At 38.2% G+C, this 24848-nt stretch overlaps 1 protein-coding gene, 1 long non-coding RNA gene and 1 pseudogene across 2 annotated transcripts; 1 reads left to right on the forward strand and 2 right to left on the reverse strand.

Moving 5' to 3' along the window:
* LOC146719704 (uncharacterized) overlaps window positions 1-23049 on the reverse strand; it is an 81481-nt pseudogene extending 58432 nt beyond the window's left edge.
* LOC146719708 (ATP-dependent DNA helicase PIF1-like) lies at window positions 8778-9542 on the reverse strand. The gene has a single exon (XM_085489598.1). It carries the CDS (start codon window positions 9375-9377, stop codon window positions 8778-8780), a length of 600 nt encoding a protein of 199 aa, XP_085345724.1. The 5' UTR covers window positions 9378-9542.
* On the forward strand, window positions 11522-12454 carry LOC146719709 (uncharacterized). Its single transcript, XR_014926360.1, has 2 exons — window positions 11522-11935; window positions 12287-12454. It is a non-coding gene; the product is annotated as an uncharacterized LOC146719709 (long non-coding RNA).
* Window positions 23050-24848: the final 1799 nt, after the last annotated feature.

Here is a 24848-nt window from a genome sequence, read left to right on the forward strand (position 1 = left end):
GCACAAATGCGTAATATCATATACGATAAATATAAAATATATTTTATTACTGCATATATTACTTTAATGCAGTTTACTTTATAAAGTATCTCGTTCGAGTACTCGTTATTTGGGATCATATTATTGCTTCATATGATAATATAATTGTGTAAATGATATTTTATTGTACCGTATGATCATATAATTTTAATTGATCAAGTAAAATATAAAAAATATTTTTCTTATTGTATTAAATATATACATATATATATATTATATATATATATATATATATATATATATATAATTAGACTTAAAAGCTTGATTTGATTTACTAATATTTATCACGAACATCTGTTTAAGAGAGTTATGCCGGAATATAATTCTGTGATATGATCTATATTAATTTGATCAATTTTTTTTTAATAATATAGTAATAAATATTAATAAATATAATAAATATTAATTAATAAATATTAATAAATATTAATAAATTTATAATTTTATAGTATATAAAACTGAAGATATAAAGAAAATGGAATACAAATAAATATTTTTTTCCGTCAAGCAATCACTACATTTTGCACATGTCTAGTGGATTTTAGTAATTATCTTAATTATTTTATATCATATTAATATAATCATTTTTGTTATTATATTGACTTTTAATTTAATCATCCCTTTTATGAATCAAAATTTTGCAATGTAAAAAGACGAACATAACGTTGAATAGTAAATCGTAAAAAAATTAAATGTGAACTTGTGTGCATGTATGTGTATTGCTATTTTTCATAAATATTAAAGTGATCACAAATTTTGTTTGTAACAGCTCTTTTCTCAAAACTCGACACATAAGCCTGAATAATACCTTTTTTCAACAATAGAAACTATATTATAATGAATAAAGGAATACGCAAAAATTTTGTATAATGATATGTATTATGTATTATACATAATTATTCAAAAACGTTTGTTACAACATTTTATACTTTTCCGTCTTAAGAGAATATATATATTTATTAAACAAAGTTGTATATTGTACGTCCTGTTTCCCTTAAAATATCATAGAGATTAATTTAATAATCTTGTCACATTCTGTTGTAATTAAATATTCGTTATTATTAAGTCAATTACAATCGTGGTCATTTTAATATAATTAATTTTCAATTCTCACTCCTTTACAATTGATGCTGATTTTCATTGGCCTACTGAAATTCTTCATTTCTAAGTGCAGCCAAAAATTTGCCACATATATGCTAGCATGGTTCGGTGATAGCAGAGTGTATACATATTTACTAGTAAAACCTGTAAGTTTTCCCGCGTATTTATATTTTGTAGCAATCAAGCAAATATGATCAAATTTCTCAGCAGACAAATTATATTTCTTCATCAATCGTTGATTATTTGCAATGCATGACGTGACCTGATCACGCTGAAAAAATATTAGTTATAAAACAGATGTAGTTTCTATTAGTTAATTATGTATTGCAGAATCATGCAAACGCAGCAAGACTAAAGAATATAATATAATAAATTGAATAATATAATTGTTCAATAAAAAAAAGATACCACTGAATTAATGTCAGCAGAAGGCTCTTGATGTAATTGGACTTGTCTGATGATATTACTTAGTGAATAAAGTTTATTATACATATCTACTGTCGCGAGTTCTAATCTATTTAATATAGAATTAAAATCGAGAGCATTATCGTTTAGCTTTTGCATTTGCTTTATTTGCTTATATACATCTTGGCAAAAATTTGAGTCGATTAGTAGAATATCCATTTCTTCCATACGCGTGGATTCTATATAATTACAACTAATATGTAACATGACATTGTAGGGAATGTAACCTACATACATGTTACATGCAAAGAGGTTACATGTCATCAAATCTGACATCTGATCTGACACATATACCTAACATCATGGATCATGGAGCGACATACTATCGCCGTCTGTTGTAAAACGTGCGAGATGGACATTTCCAATACATGCATCTATTCATGTGTTGTGTACGTGTGATATATGTGTGCGCATGTGTTGTATACGTGTGAATACGTGTAGCACGATACTACTATGTATGCGTGGTCGATGATGATAATAATAATGATGACGGGGACGTTTCTTAAAAGAAATTTTTCATATTTTGACTTTGCAATTATATATCTCTGCTTACAAATCACGTAGAGCAGAAATAAAGACATTTTTATTATATAATTCAAACTCAATCTATCGATTAGGTCTAGTATAAACTCGATTGCTTCAGCCGTTATTGAGAATTCGAAATATTATAAAGACTCAAATGTCCGACTCGCGTTAAGATACACGGTGTCTCGGCTACGCCCTTAACTGGTCGCGAGACACTACCGTGTCTCTTGATTGTCGATGCCTAAACGATTATCTATTTCGTTCTGTTTAGCTTTACGCAAAACTCGCGGCGAATATAAAATTGGCGGATTTTTATCGCCAAATTCCACAATTCGATTTGCTTCCTCAATGCGCCAAATAGTTGCTTGTTTTTTCGCGTCCACTAAATGACTGACAATTTTTCGACGAAGAGATCCTTTTAAATGTCTTTTTTTAATATGAATAATTTCATTGTTAAAACCAAATAAATTGCAGTCGAATATAGCATCCTGCCCATCATTTGGCTTTCTGTACATTTCTCCGCGTAATATTGCCTTGCACTCTTTACACACAGCATTAAATCGAACGAAAGATTTAGCATTGAAGCTTGAAAAAACAGTAACATTTTTGAAAGTAAAGGCGCAAGGAATTTTTGTCTGTTCCCATATTTTCACGGTAAATATATTTGACCATTCTCCGGGTTTGAGTTTTAAATAACGACGATTATTATATTGTTTTGCAACAGGTTTTATATCGTTCCAATTTTTTTCTGAGATAATTAATCGAAAATTTTTATTATCTTGTTTCGAATGTTCAAACGAACTTACATTCGCAGATTTATCAATAATTTTTTCAGAAGATTTCTCGATTACTTTGTTCAAATTAAATGCTTCCAATACAATAGAATATATACCGCGTCTATTTGTGTTTAAAATAGTATATACGTGCTTAGGACTTATATAAGAGTTCAAACTTTCCATCTTCTCGCTTATTTTTAAATATATAGGGTTTGAAGGTGGAAAACATTTTCCATTTAGATCTATACATCTAAATTCCGAGGTTTTTAATATATCTATTAGTATATTCTGATCGTACATTATTGAAAATATTCGATGGAATCTCTCAATAAAGAAAATCTGAAACACTGCTGTTTCTCCGGGTTTCGATATGCTCTTTTTATATCGCTTTTTAATATGCTGCTGTATCGCGACAAGTGAATCTCTCGTCTGGAGCTCGTACAGAGGAGTGGAGTAGTTTCACGGTCTTAAAGTACAGTGGTGGGAGACGTGCCTACGTATCAAGGCGTAGCGCCTACTCCTTACTTATATTACTGTGGTGGGGATGGTCAGCTACTCCACTCCTCTGTACGAGCTCCAGACGAGAGATTCACTTGTCGCGATACAGCAGCATATTAAAAAGCGATATAAAAAAAGCATATCGAAACCCGGAGAAGCAGCAGTGTTTCAGATTTTCTTTATTGAGAGATTCCATCGAATATTTTCAATAATGTACGATCAGAATATACTAATAGATATATTAAAAACCTCGGAATTTAGATGTATAGATCTAAATGGAAAATGTTTTCCACCTTCAAACCCTATATATTTAAAAATAAGCGAGAAGATGGAAAGTTTGAACCCTTATATAAGTCCTAAGCACGTATATACTATTTTAAACACAAATAGACGCGGTATATATTCTATTGTATTGGAAGCATTTAATTTGAACAAAGTAATCGAGAAATCTTCTGAAAAAATTATTGATGAATCTGCGAATGTAAGTTCGTTTGAACATTCGAAACAAGATAATAAAAATTTTCGATTAATTATCTCAGAAAAAAATTAGAACGATATAAAACCTGTTGCAAAACAATATAATAATCGTCGTTATTTAAAACTCAAACCCGGAGAATGGTCAAATATATTTGCCGTGAAAATATGGGAACAGACAAAAATTCCTTGCGCCTTTACTTTCAAAAATGTTACTGTTTTTTCAAGCCTCAATGCTAAATCTTTCGTTCGATTTAATGCTGTGTGTAAAGAGTGCAAGGCAATATTACGCGGAGAAATGTACAGAAAGCCAAATGATGGGCAGGATGCTATATTCGACTGCAATTTATTTGGTTTTAACAATGAAATTATTCATATTAAAAAAAGACATTTAAAAGGATCTCTTCGTCGAAAAATTGTCAGTCATTTAGTGGACGCGAAAAAACAAACAACTATTTGGCGCATTGAGGAAGCAAATCGAATTGTGGAATTTGGCGATAAAAATCCGCCAATTTTATATTCGCCGCGAGTTTTGCGTAAAGCTAAACAGAACAAAATAGATAATCGTTTAGGCATCGACAATAATCATGACGCCATTCAAAATTTACAAATTTTTAAATATACTAAAGTTCCCGGTTCGATACATTCAATAGGCTTAGACCCTTTCTACGTCATGTATTGGTCTAAAGAACAAATGATGATGTATAAATTAATTAATAGAAGCAGAACTGCTTATTTTACTATGGACGCTAAAGATAGTTTAGCAAAAGCATTAATTTTACCTGATGGAACAAAATCTCCCCATCTTTTCTTATACCAATGTAAGATCGTTCCAAAAAATAAACGGGGTATTCCAGTATTTCAGATGATATCTACGAAACAAGATGCAGCAATTTTGACGTACTTTTTAATTGAGATTCGGAGAGCCGGTGCTACGGTACCATCTGTAACAGTCCCAGATTATAGTCGAGCAATGTTAGTCGCTTTAGCTCGCGCATTTGCAGATTGCGCTGACCTAAAGCATTATCTGCAATGTTGCTACGATATATCGGTAAAAAATAAAGAAACATTTTTACCTGCTTCTTATTTAAGACTAGACGTTAGCCATGTAATTAAAATTATATCCAAATGGGAATGTTTGCGACATCAGCCACGCAAAGTACGTCAATTTTATTTAAGATGCATATCTCAAGCGTACAAAATGCAATCGATGGAAGAATTATCTTCTTTCTTAACATCATTACTCGTTGTAGCCCTAAGCGAAGAAATAGGTTACATAAATGATACGTCTGTTCCAGCCCAGGCCTGCTTGCAATCTATAAATGAATGTATTAAAGGTATATACATCGAGGAATCTGATGACCTAGAACATGAAACGTCATCGATATCAGATGACTTCGATAACGAGGAAATTTTATCGTGGCAAACATGGACCAATGAAATTTATTCAAAAGCCAATACTTTAGCACAAAAATCATGCGATGGAAACATCGTTAATGCTTTTTATAATCCGAAAGCTGCTGAAAAAATTAAAGATTTGATAAAAATTTTGCCGTTATGGACTGGCATTATGCGTCCTTATTTTAAAGCGGGAACGGAAATAGCAACATCTTCTTCAGTGGAGTCAACTTTCGCTGAATATAAAAATAGATTGTTCAAGGGTTGTATTCCAATGAGAGTAGATAAATTAGTTATCAACCATTTACAATATCTCGACGGCAGATTGCGTTTGGATTTCGCTGAAGAACAAGAATCTAAAATTTCTGCCAAATCAAATTCACAGAAATCCGCATTGTCTAATTCCATAAACGACGCATCATTTTTACACTCGACATCGATTTATGAAAATGAATCTACTACAGAAATTTCGGATAAAAAAGCCTGTGTAATATCAGATTTTTCTGAAAAATCCGATAATTTTTCTGAAAAATCTGATAATAATAATTAAAAAGCCAATGCAATGTCGAATTTATCGGAAAGTTCGGATAATGATGATAAAAAACCCCATGTAATTTCGGATTTATCTGAAAATTCAGATAATTCCTTTAATTATAAAGAGAATTGGATGGGCTTGGTAAATAAAGACACCACAAAATATAACATTATTAAAAAAAACACATATTTAGATAAATGTCCCGAATGGGACAGTATTGAATCGAATAATATTATTAGCATACCTATAATGAAAAATGGAAGTTTATGCCAACCGGTAAAATTGGATGGAGAAACTATAATGCTTCGAAATACATGTGCTTTCGATGCTCTTCTTCATATTACAATACACGTGATAGGTATGCATGTGCAATATAAGGAAACATTGCAAAAATTAGACGATCGCTTTTTACAATTAGCATTAAAAATTGCATCTACAGGTAAAATCTGTAAAAACGAATATGCAGAAAGAGCACCTTTTCTCATTGAAACGACATTATTCCATCATCGAAATATACCAGACGTTTCAATTCTTTAGACGCAATGTGTAATGCTGCTCACTTAGCTGAATACACTTTTGTCTCTCTACCAAGTTTGACAAGACATAAAATTTGCAAAATATGCAATTATTCCAACGAGAGAAAATTTACAGCTATGAGCATAAATGTTGACATAATATTACAAAAAGGTCTTCAAGATATTTAAGATGCTCTTAATGACACATTAATGTTGAAACAAACATGTATCAAATGCAACAATGTATGTGATATTAATGAAAATTATGGATCACAAATTCTGATCGATACAAGTATTTTAACAGATAGCAATTATTCCAAAAATGTTAAAATTAATTCAAATATATACAATTTACACAATATTGCCAAAACTATTAATATAGCGAATAATAAATACACACTTAGAGGCGTTATCAATTATTTGGGCAATCACTATGTTGCTTTGTTATTTACAGGAGCGTCTTGGTACGAATACGACGACTTGAAATCTAAGCGTATTGAAGTATCACCCACCAAATATACAGTTACGCCGCATGTATTACTATATGCGCAATAAAATAAAAATATTAAAACCTATATTATATTAAATATTATAACCTATTATATAAAACATAATACAATATTATAAATATACAAATATATAACCGATTTAATATTTTAAAAATTTGTTATAATACAAGAAAAAATGTAAAAAAAATTTAACACAAAAAAATTCAAAAAAAAAAAAAAAAAAAATACAAAAAGACAAAAACAAAAAAAACAAAAAAAAAAGAGGAACCACAATCTCGTCACGTCCACGCCGTGGTTCTGGGTTACGCTAAGAACGAGATAAAAACTCCTTAACAATACGCGTTCATTATGATAAATAATTTTGAAAATCCATAAATATTAATGATAAAAAGTCTTATATTTACATTTATACGTTTGACGTCTTAGGCAATTTAAATTGTGGTGTGTGTGTGTGTGTGTGTGTGTGGTGTGTTAGTTTCTCATAAATATTTTGATAACTTTTTCACATAGAACATTCTAAAAATTAAAAATATGCAGATTGTCGTAAAATATTAATTCAAATCGATAAAACTATCGAAATATGATCAGTTAGTCAATATACCCGAAAATGCATTTCTCGACCAAAAATAATTAATTAAAATAATTTTTATGTGTCTGAATTATCAGACCTCTTCGGAATTGCATTATACATGCCCATGACTATACCAGAACTGCTATAGAAAAAAAAGGAACTCTCGAAAATCGACTGGCGTCTCACCATCAGAGTCGAAAATAGGCGTTTTTCGGGTAAAATAATTAATTAAAATAATTTGTAAGAGTTTTAATTATCAGAACTCTTTGGAAACTCATTGTACATGACAAATACTATACGAGAACTGTTTTAGAAAAAACAGAACTCTCGAAAATCGACTGGCGTCTCACCTTTAGAGTCGAAAATAGACGTTTTTCGGGTAAAATAATTAATTAAAATAATTTGTAAGAGTTTCAATTATCAGAACTCTTTGGAAACTCATTGTACATGACAAATACTATACGAGAACTGTTTTAGAAAAAACAGAACTCTCGAAAATCGACTGGCGTCTCACCTTTAGAGTCGAAAATAGGCGTTTTTCGGGTAAAATAATTAATTAAAATAATTTGTAAGAGTTTCAATTATCAGAACTCTTTGGAAACTCATTGTACATGACCAATACTATACGAGAACTACTTTATAATAATCAGAACTGCTCGAAAATCAACTGGCGTCTCACCTTTACAGTCGAAATTAGACGTTTTTCGGGTAAAATAATTAATTAAATAATTTGTAAGTGTTTTAATTATCAGAACTCTTTGGAAATTCATTGTACATGACAAATACTATACGAGAACTGTTTTAGAAAAAACAAAACTCTCGAAAATCGACTGGCGTCTCACCTTTAGAGTGGAAAATAGGCGTTTTTCGGGTAAAATAATTAATTAAAATAATTTGTAAGAGTTTTAATTATCAGAACCCTTTGGAAACTCATTGTACATCTATACGAGAACTGTTTTAGAAAAAACAAAACTCTCGAAAATCGACTGGCGTCTCACCTTTAGAGTGGAAAATAGGCGTTTTTCGGGTAAAATAAGTAATTAAAATAATTTGTAAGAGTTTTAATTATCAGAACTCTTTGGAAATTCATCGTACATACCCAGAACTATACGAGAATTACTTTATAATAAGCAGAACTGTTAAAAATTGCCTGCCGTCTCCCTTCGACATCTATAGATACAGGTATCCGATTATCTTAATTATGGTTTAATTAATATTTTCTGCTTTTAGAAGGTAGAACTCTTCTTAGAACTTATGTAGAACTATAGATCTTTTCATTTCTGATCATTTCTGATACGGAAAATGTCGTAGGACAAAGTGAGATGCTGCGTGAAATTGGCGTCTCACTTTGCACTAAGCAATTTTTTGGCTTTAACGAGCAGAACTATGTGTTTTACCTATCAGGAACTCTAGAACTATTAAAAAGGAAGTCAGAACTCTCAAAATATAATGAGTTTCCGCAAAATGATACGCCAACTTCACACACACATCTTTTATTTTACGACAACGTTCTTTTGACACAGCAATCATTTCTGCTTTCGGATTGTATATCTGTTTTAAACGATTATATTTAATAATAACTTTTTCGTTAGCTATTACTGCTGAAGGATCAAAGTTTATTAAATGCACTCCTTCTAGAGATGTTACTCGCGACAAGGCAACATAAATTTGACCACAACTAAATACAGAGTTGCCAATATCCATAACAACACTTTGCAAACTTAATCCTTGGCTTTTATGAATAGTGATGCCATAACTTAAAGATAATGGAAATTGTTTTCGAATCACATACGCTTTATCCAATACCTGAAATTTAGCCGTTACTCTTTCAATTTCATATTCTAAACCTGATGGTAAAAGAAGTTTAATCTTTTCTACGTCATCAGTAGATGTTTCTCGTACAATTGAAATTACTTTAGCAATTGTACCGTTTACAAGACCCAAACTGGCATCGATGTTACGCCGAATCATAACTTTTGCTCCAATTTTAATTGTAATTTGTTTTGAAAGTCCAGCTGTTCGAGAACTATCATCATCGTTATTTGACAATACTTTTAATACTTTCTTTTTTACATATGATGTACAATCAATCGTATCTTCAGCAATTAATAATATTTCTTTGAAAGTAATGCGACTTAACATTGCATTATTAAGGACATCACACATATTACAAGTAAGAAATAAACAAACAATGTCCGATGATAAACTGTTAATAAAATCACATAATTCATTTAATCTAGATTCGAAAGAATCAGCTTTGAAAGATATTTTTCTACTCTCTAGTATTTTACAATCAGATTTTGTCACTAAACCAATACGAATTCGCGACAATAATTCACGGTATGAATTATCTCATTGCTGACGCATATTGATTATCAATTCATCATATTCAAATAATGTAATCCATAAATTAACAGCATTTAAAGAACCAAGATAATTAGCAATTTTTTGATTGGATAAATGTGTAAAGATAAAATCTTCGCGTACAGGAGGCAATTGAAGCAAATCTCCGAATAAAAGAATATGCTTTCGACCAAACCAACCATCATCGCAATCACTAGTATCAAATATCTCAGACAATCGAAGATGAATATATATAGTCTTGATTGAACTTTTCCGTACATTCTCCCTAACATATAATCGAATTGATTACGGACGTTACAGCTTGGTAACATTATCTTCTTTTGTCCTATGTAATTGTACTATCATGTCAGATAACTACAATTTTGTATGGCTCATCACCAAGCGTTTAAAACGTGCAGTTACACGCCATTTTTATCCTCTTGCATTTTCGGATCACCTGAAACTGCTCTTTTGCAATCGTGATCTAAGTATGTGCTGACAACTGTTTGGCAGTTCAAAGCTTTGAATCCTAGAGTTTTTCATGATATTGCGAAGCTTCAGGTAAGATGCAGTTTTGGAACGATTGATGAGTGATCGCACTCATTAGAGTCGTCGTAATTTCGCTGGTAAACATAAGAGAACGCAAAGAATGTCGCTGTATTAACAAATTAAAGTAATGAAGCGTCTGGGCCCGTTTAATAAACCTTACCTATTTTATAATATTCAATAATTTATTTTGTGTTAGATCTTTGAATTCGTACACGTGCAAATTCAAAAGAGCAAAATTCGTTGGTCTTGGGATAAATCATCTTCGATTGTGAAAACTTGCGATCGAGCCATTTTCTTTCACTTTTTAATTTTTTATATCATTTGAATACATCTAACTATTGCTGATGGTTTTGTATTTCGTCATTCAAGGAATACCTAACAAGTTATCAGCGCTTCGAGAGTCTCCACATTTTTTATTATTCGATAAACTCACAGCCAATATTCCACGAATGAAACATTGCTAAAAGATTTGTTATGTATCCTCAACTATAAGATTTCTCAGAAATCACTTTCCCGCTGTTTCAATATTTAGTCATGCCAGGTTGGAGCAATGGATTTTCACACATTAGATTGTATACATATTATCGTTCCTGCAAAGAAGACATGTTATAGTCTTATATTACCTTCATTAGTCGTTCGGGAAGATCGAAAGTCTACTTTTTTCAATGTTCTACGCATCGGAAATTGCACATCCCTGATCAAAATTTCAGTAACACGAGGAATCACGCAAAACGACAGTCGACGCACGTCCTAACTTTTCAACGAAGACAAAACATTATTATAGTCCTGATGTGACAACACGTACGTACATACAATGGCGAAATATTGATTTCCCGATTGTCAGGGTATTTTGTGAAATAAATTTTGAAATTCCTCATAGTAACGAAAAGATTGGTGATTTTTCCAAAAAACGAAAATGGGTATACCTTCCAGTTGAAGAATGCCATGAAAGGACTTGGAGGAAAAGGCAAATTGACTGCTAAACTTATAGATGAATTGTCTGTTTATTTCGGATTAGCTATCCGTCGTAATCATAATTCAATTGAAAATATGAGGCGAGAGATCTGGGCGACCCTTTATCATAAATTATCCACAGACGAAAAGCCACAGCACGATAAATGCCCGCCCGGTAAGATTCGTGGTGCAAGTGGCAACTGGCGAAAGCCACTAATAAATTAGCTGAATTTAAGCATAAGCCAGCTCTTCCTCAATGGTTTTGATGCTATTAAGCCAATCTATGAAGAATTAAGTAGTGACGATCTTCTTAAACGTTGTTTAGGTGGCTACACCCAAAACAGTAACGAAAGTTACAACGCTTTGATTTGGTCAATGGCTCCAAAATCAGTTTCCAGCGGCAAAATTATTATCGATACAGCAAGTAATATTGCTGTTTGTACATACAATGATGGATATTCCAACCTTATGAAGATTATGGGAGAATTAAGCATAACAATTGGACCGAACTGCTACAATTATTGCCTCGAGACTGACGCGCGACGCATCAAACTTTCGGAGCGCTCGTTGACAGATGCTGCAAAAGAGGCTCGATCATCACTAAAATCGACCAAGAAGGACCAGGAGGAGAAGAACATTAATGAGGAAGGTCAATTATATGGTGCAGGCATCGCAGATTAAAGGTAAACGAAAAATTTCTATCGCTGATTGTTACATAAAACTTTAAACGCGTTTTTCTCGAAATCACTTTTTTCAAACTGGGCGACCTCATAACTCCCACAAATCTTGACCGATTTACTTCAAATTTAAACTGTAGCTTCTAAGATACATTTGTCAGCGAACTACGTACGGATTTTACGTTTCGTTGTAAACTTTTTTTTTACAAACAATTTTGTGCAAAATTTTTCGTCAAAAAATGAAACTTTTTCTTCAAACTTGTGTCATTTTACAAAAACAATTATTTTTTAATTTCCGTACGTAGTTCGCTAGCTAATGATATAAAGAATTAAAAAAAATTTGGTTTTTTGTTCTAGAGCAAAAATTGGAGCAGCTAGTAGGTCGCCCGTAAGGCACTGTCCGAAACGAGTGGTCATCGTTGCAGAGCTCTGTCACCGCCATTTTGTAAAAAAAAAATGCAAAAAAATTTTTTTTATATATTTCGAAGTATGTAAGATTAAGTACTTAAAAAGGATTTTCTATCACTGTTTTTGTTTTATAGTAAAAAATTATCAAAAATAGGCCTTTTTTGGGCGCTTAAAGTCAAATTAGATATCATTGACACTTCATCAATTACGAAAAGAATAAGATCTGTTCGTAAAACTTTTAATACACAATCAGATAATTGTTTATACTTAGGAGTTTGACCATGTTCAACGGGTAATTGAAGCAATCTATGAACTGTCAAACCATCTATATTAAATGCTGCTATACCAGTAGGTGCTGTTACAGCAGTATCTTTGTTGAGATTTTGTTTTATCCAGCATTTAATAGTCTTGATTAAGAAACTTTTTCCAGTACCACCTTCTCCGCTAACATATAATCGTAATATTGATTTATCGGACTCTACAGCATTGGTAACTTTATCAAATACTCGTTTTTGATCCGTATTTAATTTTACTATCATGTCAGATACATCAATTTCTTGAATTGCTCTATCACCAAGATCTTTAAAATCTTGCATTGCTTCACCAGCCTCTATATTTTGAATACCTATTGCATTTTCAGGATCATCCTGAGACTGCTCTTTTTGCAAATCGTCATCTAAGTATTGCTGAACTAACTGTTTTGCAGTTTCAAATGCTTTTTGCAATTCTTCTAATTTTTCATGATATTGCAATGCTTCTTTAAGATGCAGTTTTACTTTGTGAACGATTCGGTATAAGTATCGCATTCATTTTTAAGATTCTCTAATTTTCGCCATGGTTTAAACATAAGCAATAACGCAAAGAAATAATTTTCCGGCTGTGTATTAACATTATATCTAAAATGATTAATAAGATATCCGCGCTGTCGCCGTTTAAGATAACAACCATTACCTATTTTATAATATTCAATAAATTTATTTTTCGGTTTGATCTTTGAGATATCGTACCACTGTGCAAATTCATAAAGAGACGTATTTTTAAATTCGTTTGGTCTATGTGGATAATGATCATCTGTCAAAGATTGATAAAATATATCTGTAGATTCAGGATCAAGAGCTTCAATTTCTTTACTACTTTTTAATTTTTTATATCGTATTTGATTAACATCTAACCATCTGATGGTTGTATTTCGATCAGTTCCAAGGAATACCTAACAATGTATCAGCAGCTTCGAGAGCTCCACATTTTTTATTATTCGTAAATCACAAAGCAATATTCCAAAGATAACTCGCTAATGATTTGTTTTTGTTATCCTTACTATCAAGAATATTCTCAGATAATTCACTTTTTCCCGCTTTATTCATATATTTAGTAACATACCAGGTTAGCAGCAATGATTTTTCACCAATAAATTGTATATCCATATTACCTTCCCATGCAGTAAGAAGAACAGGATTATAGTCATTTATATTACCTTCATTATCCGTTCGAGGAAGATCGTAAAGTCTACTTTTATGTTTCAATTGTTTTCTACCGGCTATCGAAATTGCCACATCCCTGATATTCAAAATTTCAGTAACGGGACGAGGAAATCCAAAACGACATCGACGAATAACTTTACGTCCTACTTTTTTAAAACGAAGACAATAATCATTATGTATATGTCGCTGATGCGTATCAACACGTCTGTACAACAATGGCGAAATATTTTGATCCGGTATTGTGCAGCTTATATGTTGTGAAATAAATTTTGAAACTTCCTCAATAGTAGATTCGCCGAAAATTGGTGCATTTTTAATCCAAATTAATAAGTGAAAATGTTGTATACCTCTACCTTGATATTCTCGTCGCCAGAAATAGTGCGTTACTTCTCCAATTGGATGATCTTTAGACCTAATAAAGTCAAGCATTGCCCGAAACTTATTATCGAGAAACCTGGATGTTGATACTGGATCTCTAACAACGAGTGCGCCAGCGCTTAAGGAAGCGTCATGCCATTCATTTACTTCACGAATATATTCACCTAAATCTTCCCACAACCACTCACTTGAACTGAGTGTTAAAAACCATGTCGCAGGTCCATAATGCTGCGTCATACAATTTAAATTGTTTCTCGGTTTACACCAATATTGCTCCGTATTTCGAAGTGTGGCAAATATTGTATTCAAATTAGATTCCAACAGTTTTTTCGACATTGCGTCTAGGTATTCTGCGGCTGTATAACGAAGTCGCGGATTAGTTACATTCATTTTATGAAAAATTCCACGACTTAATTGACGCATATTTGCATCGTTCAATAAATAAAATACATATTGTAGATTTAATCTATACTGTGGATGTTTAGATGTCAAACGACATTTAATAAATTCATGATCATGAAGTTTAACTTGTCTAATCTCACGTTGTCCATTAATACCAGAAAAATATAAATCTGGAAAACACATTAAATCTAAATGTTGCTCACGATTGTTCAGAGGCAAATCCTGAATTTTTAACATTTGATATAAAGATGTCGCAGTTTTATTTGCTTTCTTTTCATATAAATGATAGATGGTATATTGTTCGTAATAGCCATCATTTTCAGCATTAGTCACTTGAGTCAACATTGCTTTCCGTTGACCTTCTAACATATCATTTTTTATCTCTTCTATCGGATCATTTAATAATTCAGTCTCATCATCAGCTACTTCTGCATTACCTTCTGTCTCATTTAATAATTCAGTCTCATCATCAGCTACTTCTACATTATCTTCTGTCTCATTTAATAATTCAGTCTCATCATCAGCTATTTCTGCATTAACTTCTGTCTCATCTTCTATTTGAAATTCTGAATTTTTTAATTTTGGTAAACGTAAATCATTGTAATCATTTGGCAATATAATATGAGAATATAAAGTATTGTTGCGCTATAACCACGTTAAAGCGTCAAATATTTTTTTAACATCAATTACCTCTTCCCAAATAATCTTTGATTTTGTCGGGATATCTCTAACTAATATATATAACTCATGATTAATATTTATTGGATCAGTATTAGAACATAATTTATTCAATGTCTCCTGTAACGGAAGTGGTAAATGAAATGTTCTACCTTTAACCTTTGATACCATTTGTCTTTGAGGCAACTTTTTATTAATAACAGTTCCCATTTTAAGGACAGTTTGAAACGCTTTAGCTCTCTGTATAAGAATTTTTTCGAATGTATTGAGAGATGATATTACTTTAGGCACCTGATTTGTAAATAGATTATTTAAGACGCAGTATGCAGGCATTAAACCTTTACGAAATTTGCCTGCACAATAATTACATATATATTGCGCATCAACTTTTTGTTGTTGTACATACGTCATTAAATCCTTCAAAATTTTAACATGTACTTGTGTCTGAAGACTATTGACTTTAGAAACACTTTTTTTATAACACAATCTCTCGCATGATACGCAAACATGTCGTGGTGTGTCCACAGAGCGTTCAGTCAATGCTTTAAATGCTAAACGATATTTAAACATAATATCATCATTACTCAAAATTGTATCAATCCGTTGATGTCTGTACATATCTACTTTCTCCTGTGCAGAAGTCACAATTTCATTCAAAGTATTCATATCAGCATTATTTAAAGCATCATCTAGATTTTCCAACTTTCGATAAAAATATGTAAGTTGATAAATTAAACGCTTCATATATCTTACTTTTGGAAAATGAGGCAATAATAATTGAACTGGAAGAACCTTCTTTTGCAAAGTGTTATATCAATATAACAGCTACGCGTATGACCCAATTTCTCATTTGAAATTTTCATTGTACATTTATGAATATTTTGCATAAGTTTTGGTACATTTTTTAAAGTACATGTATTTACGGTTTCGAGAAACTTCTGATAACGATCAATTAAAAGCGGATCGTTAATTTTACAGCTTGCAGTATTACACATCAGTTTTGGTTCATTGTTTAAGGTACATGTATTTATGGTTTTAAGAGACTTCTGAGAACGGTCAATTAAAAGCCGATTGTTAGTTTTATAGTCTGAAATATTACACGACCAAGATTTTTTAGCTTGTTCTGTTGTTAATGGTAATATGTTTACTACTTTTCCTTTTACATTCATTATCAAAGGTTCCAATGGATTTACATCATGACGATATGTAAACTCAATAAAATAATTTTCAGATGAGGCTGTATGTCTAGATTCGCCACATAGTGCAGTTAATTTGTCTTCGATTGTAGAACAATCTGCGACAAGAGTCAAATACACTTCTGATTTCTTTTTAATCAAACTTAACATTTTGTATATATTGCGAATATAATTTTTCCTAATACACATGCACCAACGTACAATTTTTTCAGCTTTCAATCGTTTCTCAATATAACCTTTAATATTGATTTTTTCAATAATATTTTTTATAAATATTTCTGAACAATTACGAAGTTTTATGGTATTCTTCGACCAGAATTGTTTATACTTTTTAGTAATTTTTTTATCAATATTGCAAGTTTTTATTTTAAATGTAGATTTTGTTTTGATTTTTTGTCTTTTTGTCTGATAATATCGCTTATTATAAAGCCATTTGCGATTAGGATCCAATCTTTTTTGTCTATCTCGTTCATACTCAAAGTTTTCCGAATAACGCATATGTTTTTGTGCGCGTTTCTTTTGTAAATCTTGTTCATATCGATATTGATCTTTAATGCGTTTATCTTCTAAGTTTCGTTGATATCGATTACGCTTTTTAGCGCGATTGTATTCTAAATTTTGTTTATAACGATTACACTGTTTAGCGCGATTATCTTTTAAATTTCGGCTATATCGATTGCGCTGTTTAGCGCGATTGTCTTCTATATTTTGTTTATAACGATCACGTCGTTTAGCGCGTCTATCTTCTAAGCTCTGTTTATACAGATCGTGCTGTTCAATGCAATTATTCTTGGAATTTTGCTCATATAAATCATGTTGTTTAGCTTGATTTTGTTTTAAATCTTGTGAATAGCGTGCACGTTTATTTACACAATGATTTTCCAAGTCATGCTGCTTAGTTTCTTCATAAATATCATTGTTTGTTTTCATTAAATTCTTTGAATTATTTTCTGTTAATTGAAATTGATTATTATTTAATTCTTCTTCAAGTTGGTAAATATGACGTTGCTCTTCTAACTGATTCAAATATGGTCGTTCCATCTCACATTGAAGTATAGTACGTTTACGAGATGCTTCAATTTCTCTTGCTTTTATTACTGCTAATGGAAGCACCTTTTGAAGAGCATATTGTTGATTTTGTGGAAAATGCTCAATAACATTAGATTCAAAAATCTTAATTAAATGCAAACGCATTAAACTATGATCATATTTTATTTTTTCGGGTTTAATATTGAATAACAATGAAATTGCAAAGGCTATTGCAAAAACTCCGCAATCGCTACTATTTGGTTGGTATTGTACAGTAGGAAATTGGATAGAATTTTATTCAAAGTTATATGTTGGAAATAATCTTTTCAAGAATTGTTCATGATGTCTATGCAATTTTTTCTTATTTAATGAATCATAAATAAATATATTTTTTGTATCGTAGTAACTGCACACCCAATGTCCATCTGATGAACCTGACGAACTAATATTTGTATATGTTTTTTATCAATTGGCATAGGCTGAATCGTATCAGGAAGTTGTAATCGCCATGTTTCGACAGGTCTATAATCTGAAAAATTTTGTAATAAATAATCAAAATGTTCCATATGTTTATCAGTTAACCATTCACCTCGAACAATTATATTTTTATCCTCAGGAGATAAAATTCTATATCTTTTTGTCTGTATAGACATTTTCATTATTTATATATATTTTTTTGAAATACGTAATAATTTATCGGCGCAAAGCAGCCACTCTTTATTGGTGCAAAGCAGCCACTCTTTATAGGCGCACAGCAGCTCCTTTTCATAGGCGCACAGCAGCCTTGTATGAGCGCACAGCAGCCACTTTTTATAGGCGCACAGCAGCCACTCTTTATAGGCGCACAGCAGCCACTTTTTTTTAGGCGCACAGCAGCCTTGTACGGACGCACAGCAGCCGTTTCTTTTACAAACACAACAGGCGCACAGCAGCCTTATAATTTTTTTCTTTTCTTCTTTTTTTATCTTTTTTTCTTCTTTCTCAATCTTCTTTTCTTCTGTCTTGATCTTCTTTTTTTCTTTCTTGATCTTCTTTTTGATAAATTTTATTACGAAGATTAAAATGGCCTACCCTGTATATTATAATTATACATTTCAATATCATTTGTAATTTCTCAAAATCTAAAAGTTTAAGACAAAAATGTTTCAGATAAAAGTTGTATGGTTTCAAGGGGGACATGAGATAGTGTCATTGATTTAACCTTGAATAGCCATTTGAAAGTTACGTGAAGGTCAACTTCAATTTCTTAAATGGAACACTATATTTTTTCTTGCATTCTTTTGTAGTTGACTTCGAGATCTTTCCAAAACACTACAATAAAATATTTTTTCATTAAGTATTTTTCGAGTTATTAAGGCTGCAAATTTGCAGTATTTTGACATAAAATACAAAATATCTTGGGAAATATTCATTTTTCGACTATTATACCTTAATACTTTTATGCACAGAATAATGGGACGAATCAGTTGGTGTAAAGAAAACACATAAGGCGACCTCTCCCCCCCGCGAATTGCATCGTGCGGGGTCCTCGCGGTTGCGACGCAGGGCGGTATCAACCCTACGTCGCGCCCTTTCAAAGAGTTTGGGGGGCGGGGTCACGGCTCGAGTGTCCCGCTCGAACCGCCACCCCCCGCCTCCAGAGTGGTGCTCCCTCCCCCTCCCGAAGGGAGTGGGGATTCGGCATTCACCCTGGAAGCCCTCACCGAGGGGTCCCTCTCTGAAGGAGAGAGACCCCCTTCGTGGACGACGTTGCCCTCCCGCCGGTGCCTCGTGGCTCCCGGTGAGAGGGCCCCGCACGTCACGTCCTCACAGAGGGGGACCCAGGCGCCCCGACCGGACAGGCGAAACCTGCCCGGCGGGGACACGTAGCCCCCCCTCGGCCCCCCAGACTGCGACTTCCGCCGCTCCCTTGGGAGTTGGGAATCGGCCGCAGCCGAGGAGGTTTACCCTGCCGGACGCGCGGGAGCACCCCCCAGAGTGGGGGTCACGCCCGCACGCCCGGCTCGCGTGAGGCCCCGGGGGGGGGAGTCCCAGGACTTAGATGTCCTGGGTCCCCCCCCCGGAAACCTCACCCCGCGTCTATATTGGACGCGGGTATGTTGGGGTCAACCCCTCCCCGATCCGCGCCGCCGCAAACAGGTGTTCCTGCCGAAGGCGCGGAGGTAGAGGGGGCGACTCTTCCTCCCATGTCGACTCTCCCTCCTCTTCTCGCTCTGAGGGCATATCCTCCCCGACCCCCCCCCCCCGCCCCCGCCCCCGTCGGGCGGACCCGACGGTGGCGTAAGAGGGGGAAGGGGGGCAGGGAGCGGGGCACACCCCGCCGCCCGGTTGGCCCCCTCCTCTTCTTCTCCTTCTCCGCCCGCGGAGGGCGCCCCCCCCCGATCCCCGGCACCACGAACGGGCGGTCCCGCCGATGCCGGGGAAAGAGGGGGGACGTCCCCGCTTACCTTCTCTTCTCCCGCTCTCTCCCTCTCTCTTTCCGCCTCCTCCTTCTGCAGCATGACTTTGCTGCAGAAGGAGGAGAACGCCTTTCAAATGTCTTCGTTTTCTGTCATTGCCCCCACAAGTGAGGGCAATTACAGATCTCCTCCTGCTGCGGCCACGAGCTCCGTTCTCTCATCCGCCCAAGCCACACACTCTGCGAGTGTGTGTTGGGCGGTGTCCCGCTCGTGGCCGCAATGGTGACACCGCGTCGTGCGTTCCTTTCCTATCCTCTGCAGGTACTCACCGAAACATCCATGTCCGGTGAGCACCTGCGTCTATATGGAAGGACACCCCTCCCTCACCCCTCTAGCCAACTTTCTAGACAGGGCCGTATAGCCCCGACGGTGCGCCCCCGGCAGTGTTGGATCTGCCAGGGCCTCCTTCCAGTTTTGTATTAGCGCCCGTCGGGAGTGGACCCTCACTGTACGCCGGAGACTGTCCGTCAAGATGATGCCCGCCCGCTGGTACGCACGCGTGCGCGTGTATACTTCCGCGTACATGCGGGCGAGCATCTCCACGGGGGGTACTCCGGAGAGCACCCCCGCCGCCGTCCAGTTCATCGTACGGTAGCCCCTGCATATCCTATTGGCTACCCGCTTCTGCACTTGCCTTAGTGCATTCTTTGTGCTGCGGGCAGCCTCCAGGCGTTCAGACCATACAGGGGCCCCATACAGGAGCATGGCGTGTACCGTCCCAGCGTACAGCTTCCTCACACTCCCGCCCGGTCCCCCAAGATTGGGCAGCAGGCGCTGCAGCGCCATCGCTGCCCTCTCTACTTTGGGGAATATGCGGCGGAAGTGTTCCTGGAAGGTCCACTTGTTGTCGAGGTGAAGGCCCAGGTATTTCAAGCAGGCCCCCACCTCTATTGGGGTGTCCTCCACGCAGATGTGGGCTCTTGGCGGCGCCCCGTGAGAGCCATTATGAAAAAAGATGGCCTCGGTTTTGGGGCGTCACTTTGAGTCCCATCTGCCTAACCAAACGCACGACGCGGTTCACCGCCAAGTTTGCTCGAGCGGCCGCTTGTTCCCACGAGTTCCTCCCGGCTATCACCAGTGTGTCGTCGGCATAACACACCGTGTGACAACCAGGGGGGAGGGCTTGCCGAAGAACGGCGTTATATGCAAGGTTCCATAGCAGGGGCCCAAGTACCGACCCCTGCGGAACCCCGCATGTCATATGACGCCTTTATTCCTCGGCATTCCTATCTGTATAGGCCAATTGCCTGTCCCGGAAGTAGTCCGCCAGGATCAACACCAAGATATTGGGGGACTCCATGATGTTCTAGGGCCGCCCCTATCCGGTGCCATGGCAGGGTGTTGAAGGCGTTGGATATGTCCAACGATACCGCCATTAACACCCCGCCCTCCTCCGTTACGGCGTCCGAGATCGAACGAACCCGCAAGATCGCGTCGATCGTGGATCGTCCGACCCGGAAGCCGTATTGATCCTGGCTCAGATTTGGTTTTTCCCGGGACAATAGACGAGGCGGTCCGCTATTATTCTCTCTAGTATTTTACCCGCCTCGTCTATCAAGCAAATTGGCCTATACGCCGAGGGATTGTCCCTCGGCTTGCCCTCTTTGGGAAGGAGGACTACCCTTGCCTCCTTCCACTCTCGTGGGAAACGACCCATGCGGAGGCACTCGTTATACATCCTCCGCATGCGGAGGATGTATAACGAGTGCCTCCGCATGGGTCCAGCTAGACCCCTGTAGGCGAGAGCCCATATCCTCCCGTGTATGCCATCAGGACCCGGAGCTTTCCCGGGTTTTATTTTTCTGATGGCATCGCGGAGCTCTCCCTCCGTGACCCCCATGGCCTCCTCGTCCCACTCCCATTCCCGCTCAGGAATCGGGCTCGCTGGGCCCTCTTTCCGCGGGAACAGGGTTCCGACGACTTGGCCAACGAACTGGGGGTCCAAGGACTCTGTTGTAGGGGCGCCCCTCTCTTTTAGTTTTTTCAGCACTATTCGATATGGGCGCCCCCACGAGTCCTCGTCCAGGTGGGAGAGTAGTTCCTCCCAGGCTCTCGCCTTAGCCTTCTTTATCAGGACGCGTAGGTCATCCCTTCTTGCTTTGTAGATGTCCCACGCGTCCTGATACCTTTCGGGGTCTGACCGCTTGAGTCTTTTTCTCCTCTTCACTAGCCTTCTTGCTTGGTCGGAGGAGCGCCTTGCTTCGGCAATCTCCTCCGACTACCAGTAAGTTGTTCGGGGGGGTTTCCTTTTTGTTCTGGGCATGGCTGCGTCACATGCGTCATTGACAGTCCGCAGCAGCCATGTCCTTTCCTCCTCTGGTTGAACCCCCCCTTCTTCCTCTCCTCTAACCATCAGGGCCGCCTCAACCGCGGCCAAGAACGCGTCCTGATCTAACTTTTTTCAGGGTCCACCTTCGAGAGGCAGATTTCCTCTCGCGGCGGCGCTCTATTACTTCGCGGGGAAAGGCGCCGACGGAGAACTCGATATATTTGTGGTCTGATATCGTTTCTGTCTCCGTCAGCACCCTCCATCCGCTTACCAGCCCGGAGGCAGAAGGAGTGACCCATGTTAGGTCTATGATTGACTCCCCCTGCCTCCTGACATATGTGGGCCTTCTCCCCCTATTACAGGGGAGGAGCCCACACCGCGCCGCCCAATTTAAAACCTGATCACCCCGCCAATCGCCGCGCGAGGAACCCCAGACGCCCGATTTGGCATTGAAGTCCCCGGCGACGATTATCGGGGCAGGGTGATATTCTAGGATCTGCCTCTCCATGGCGTGCAGTCTCCCGCAGAAGTCTTCTCCGTTGAGACTCGGCGGAAGATACACGCCAATCACGATGGTGGACCCCCATCTTACTGTTATCATACCCTCCTCCGACTTTAGAAGTTCTGTCGGGGGAGAGTTGGTCGCGTTCTTCTGGACGATCGCGACGGCGCCGTCCGCACTGCCCATCCAGTTATCGGGCACACGGTACGGCTCCGCCACGATCCCCAGGCCGCAGTCTCTCTCCGCCATTGTTTTTGCGAAGAGATCCTGAGCCGGCCCCGAGTGGTTAGTATTGGCCTGCAGTATCTTACAGGCCATCTTTTCTCGCTGCTTCTTCCGCGGGCCCCGTTGTGTCCATTGTGGTGGGGTCTCCCTCTTTTAGGTCCTCCTGTAACTTTTTTTTTTCCTCCCTCCTTCTGTTGGGAGCTTCTCCTTTTCTCCTCTTTTCTCACCCCTCGATCTGGAGCGGAGAGTCCTTTGTTGTTTGGGCTCGTCCGCAAAGCTTGTGAGGGGGCCGGTGAGGACGATCTGGGCCGCATCTTTGGGGGGTCCCGCTACCTTGTTGAGCGGGATGCCCCTTATCCCTTTGTGCACCGGCGTGCACGCTTTGCCGCCCGCTCTATGGTTCGCGGGCAGCCCTTTATCCGCGCACACCGGGCATCTCATGTCGGCTACGCAGTTCCTCGCTGTGTGTCCCTCCGTGCTGCAGCGGTAGCATCTACCGCTGCGGTCGGTGTTGTTGGGGCATCGCGCGCGCACGTGGCCCCTCTCCAGGCACTTGTAGCACTGGAGGGGTCTGGCCTCCAGCAGTTCCGCGCGCGCAATCGCCCATCCTATCTTCACCGTCCCTGTTTTCATGATCAGGTTTGCTGCCCTTAGTGGACAGCGAACCCACACGATTCCCATACCACCGGGGGTTTTTTTTATTTCCCCGGTGTGTACGTCGACTTCCTCGCAATTGCCATTTCTGGCAATTGCTTCTCGGACTTCGGGGGTCCGTATAGACTCGTCCAACCCCCGAAATCTAAGCTCCGCCATTTTGGTCGGGCGCTGTATTTTCACGCCCTCCTTGTTTGCTAGCACCCTCTTCAGCTCGAGGGCAAGTTTATCCGCCTTTTCTTTCCCGTCGGGCCCGGAAATCTCGAGAATATAGGAGCCTGATGCTCCTTTTCTCACATTGGCCCCCTCTATTCCCAGGCCCTTGAGGTCCGCTTTCATCCGCGCCTCCCGGAGAGTTTCCTCATAAGTGCCGGGAGGGCACGTGATGGTCACGGCCGCTCTCCTGGGCTCCTTCCTGCTCCTTTTGGCGGATGTCTGCGCCGGTGTTTTTTGAGAAGGGGGGGAGTTCGTACCTGTTTTGGTTGTTCTGCCTCCCCTCTCTCTTATATTTGCCGCGGCGCTCTCCCTCCTGTCCGCTGTTGTTCTTGCCCTCCTCTCCTTCCTGGATACCACTTTACTCTAGGAGGCGCTCGTCTCCTTGTTTGGTGGTTTTGAAGAGGCTTGTAGTCTTGGGGGGGCCTGTGGTGTGGGTGCCCCTCCCTTCTTTTCCGTGTTTATAGGTGCAGCTGTTTTCCCCTTCTGCTTTTGTGGAAGTAGAGCTTCCCTCTTGCTCCTTTGCGCCTCCTTGTTGGCTGGTCCAGTGATCCTTTTGGTTGCCGCGTTAGAAGGCGGATTTAGTGTAGTAGCGGGTACCACTTTGACCGTCTTTCTCACGACCTCCATAGCTTTAATGGTTGGCTTAGTGGCGGCGGGCTTCTGTTGCTGTCGCGCCTGCACGCCGCCCCCTCCTCCATGCTTGAGGGTTTCCCTGAGTGAGGGAGCTGGACATCCCAATCTTTTGTCCAGCTCCCTCACGACCACTCCCTCGATCATGGCCACCATGGCCATGAATTTTTCCCTTTCCTTGTTTTCTTCCTCTTCTTTCTCATTCCGTGGGACTATGTATTCCTTATTCTCTTTTTTAATATACACAGTCCCATTCGGTTTGTGTGGGGCTCTCACTGGGTTGTGGGTATATGGATGCATCTCCCCCTCGCCGACATCCATCCTCTCGTCACTCGAGCCCTTTGTTCCCCTCCTTCCTAGTCCTGAGGTGCTCGGGATCTCCCCATCATTTG

Source organism: Nylanderia fulva, unplaced genomic scaffold (assembly GCF_048542155.1).
Source record: "Nylanderia fulva isolate GAGA-0341 unplaced genomic scaffold, ASM4854215v1 Scaffold89, whole genome shotgun sequence".
NCBI classification, from domain to species: domain Eukaryota; kingdom Metazoa; phylum Arthropoda; class Insecta; order Hymenoptera; family Formicidae; genus Nylanderia; species Nylanderia fulva.

What these genes read in the sequence shown, in the direction of transcription:
- LOC146719708 (XM_085489598.1), bottom strand. Translation starts at nt 9,377, where the DNA reads ATGATTCGGCGTAACATCGATGCCAGTTTGGGTCTTGTAAACGGTACA.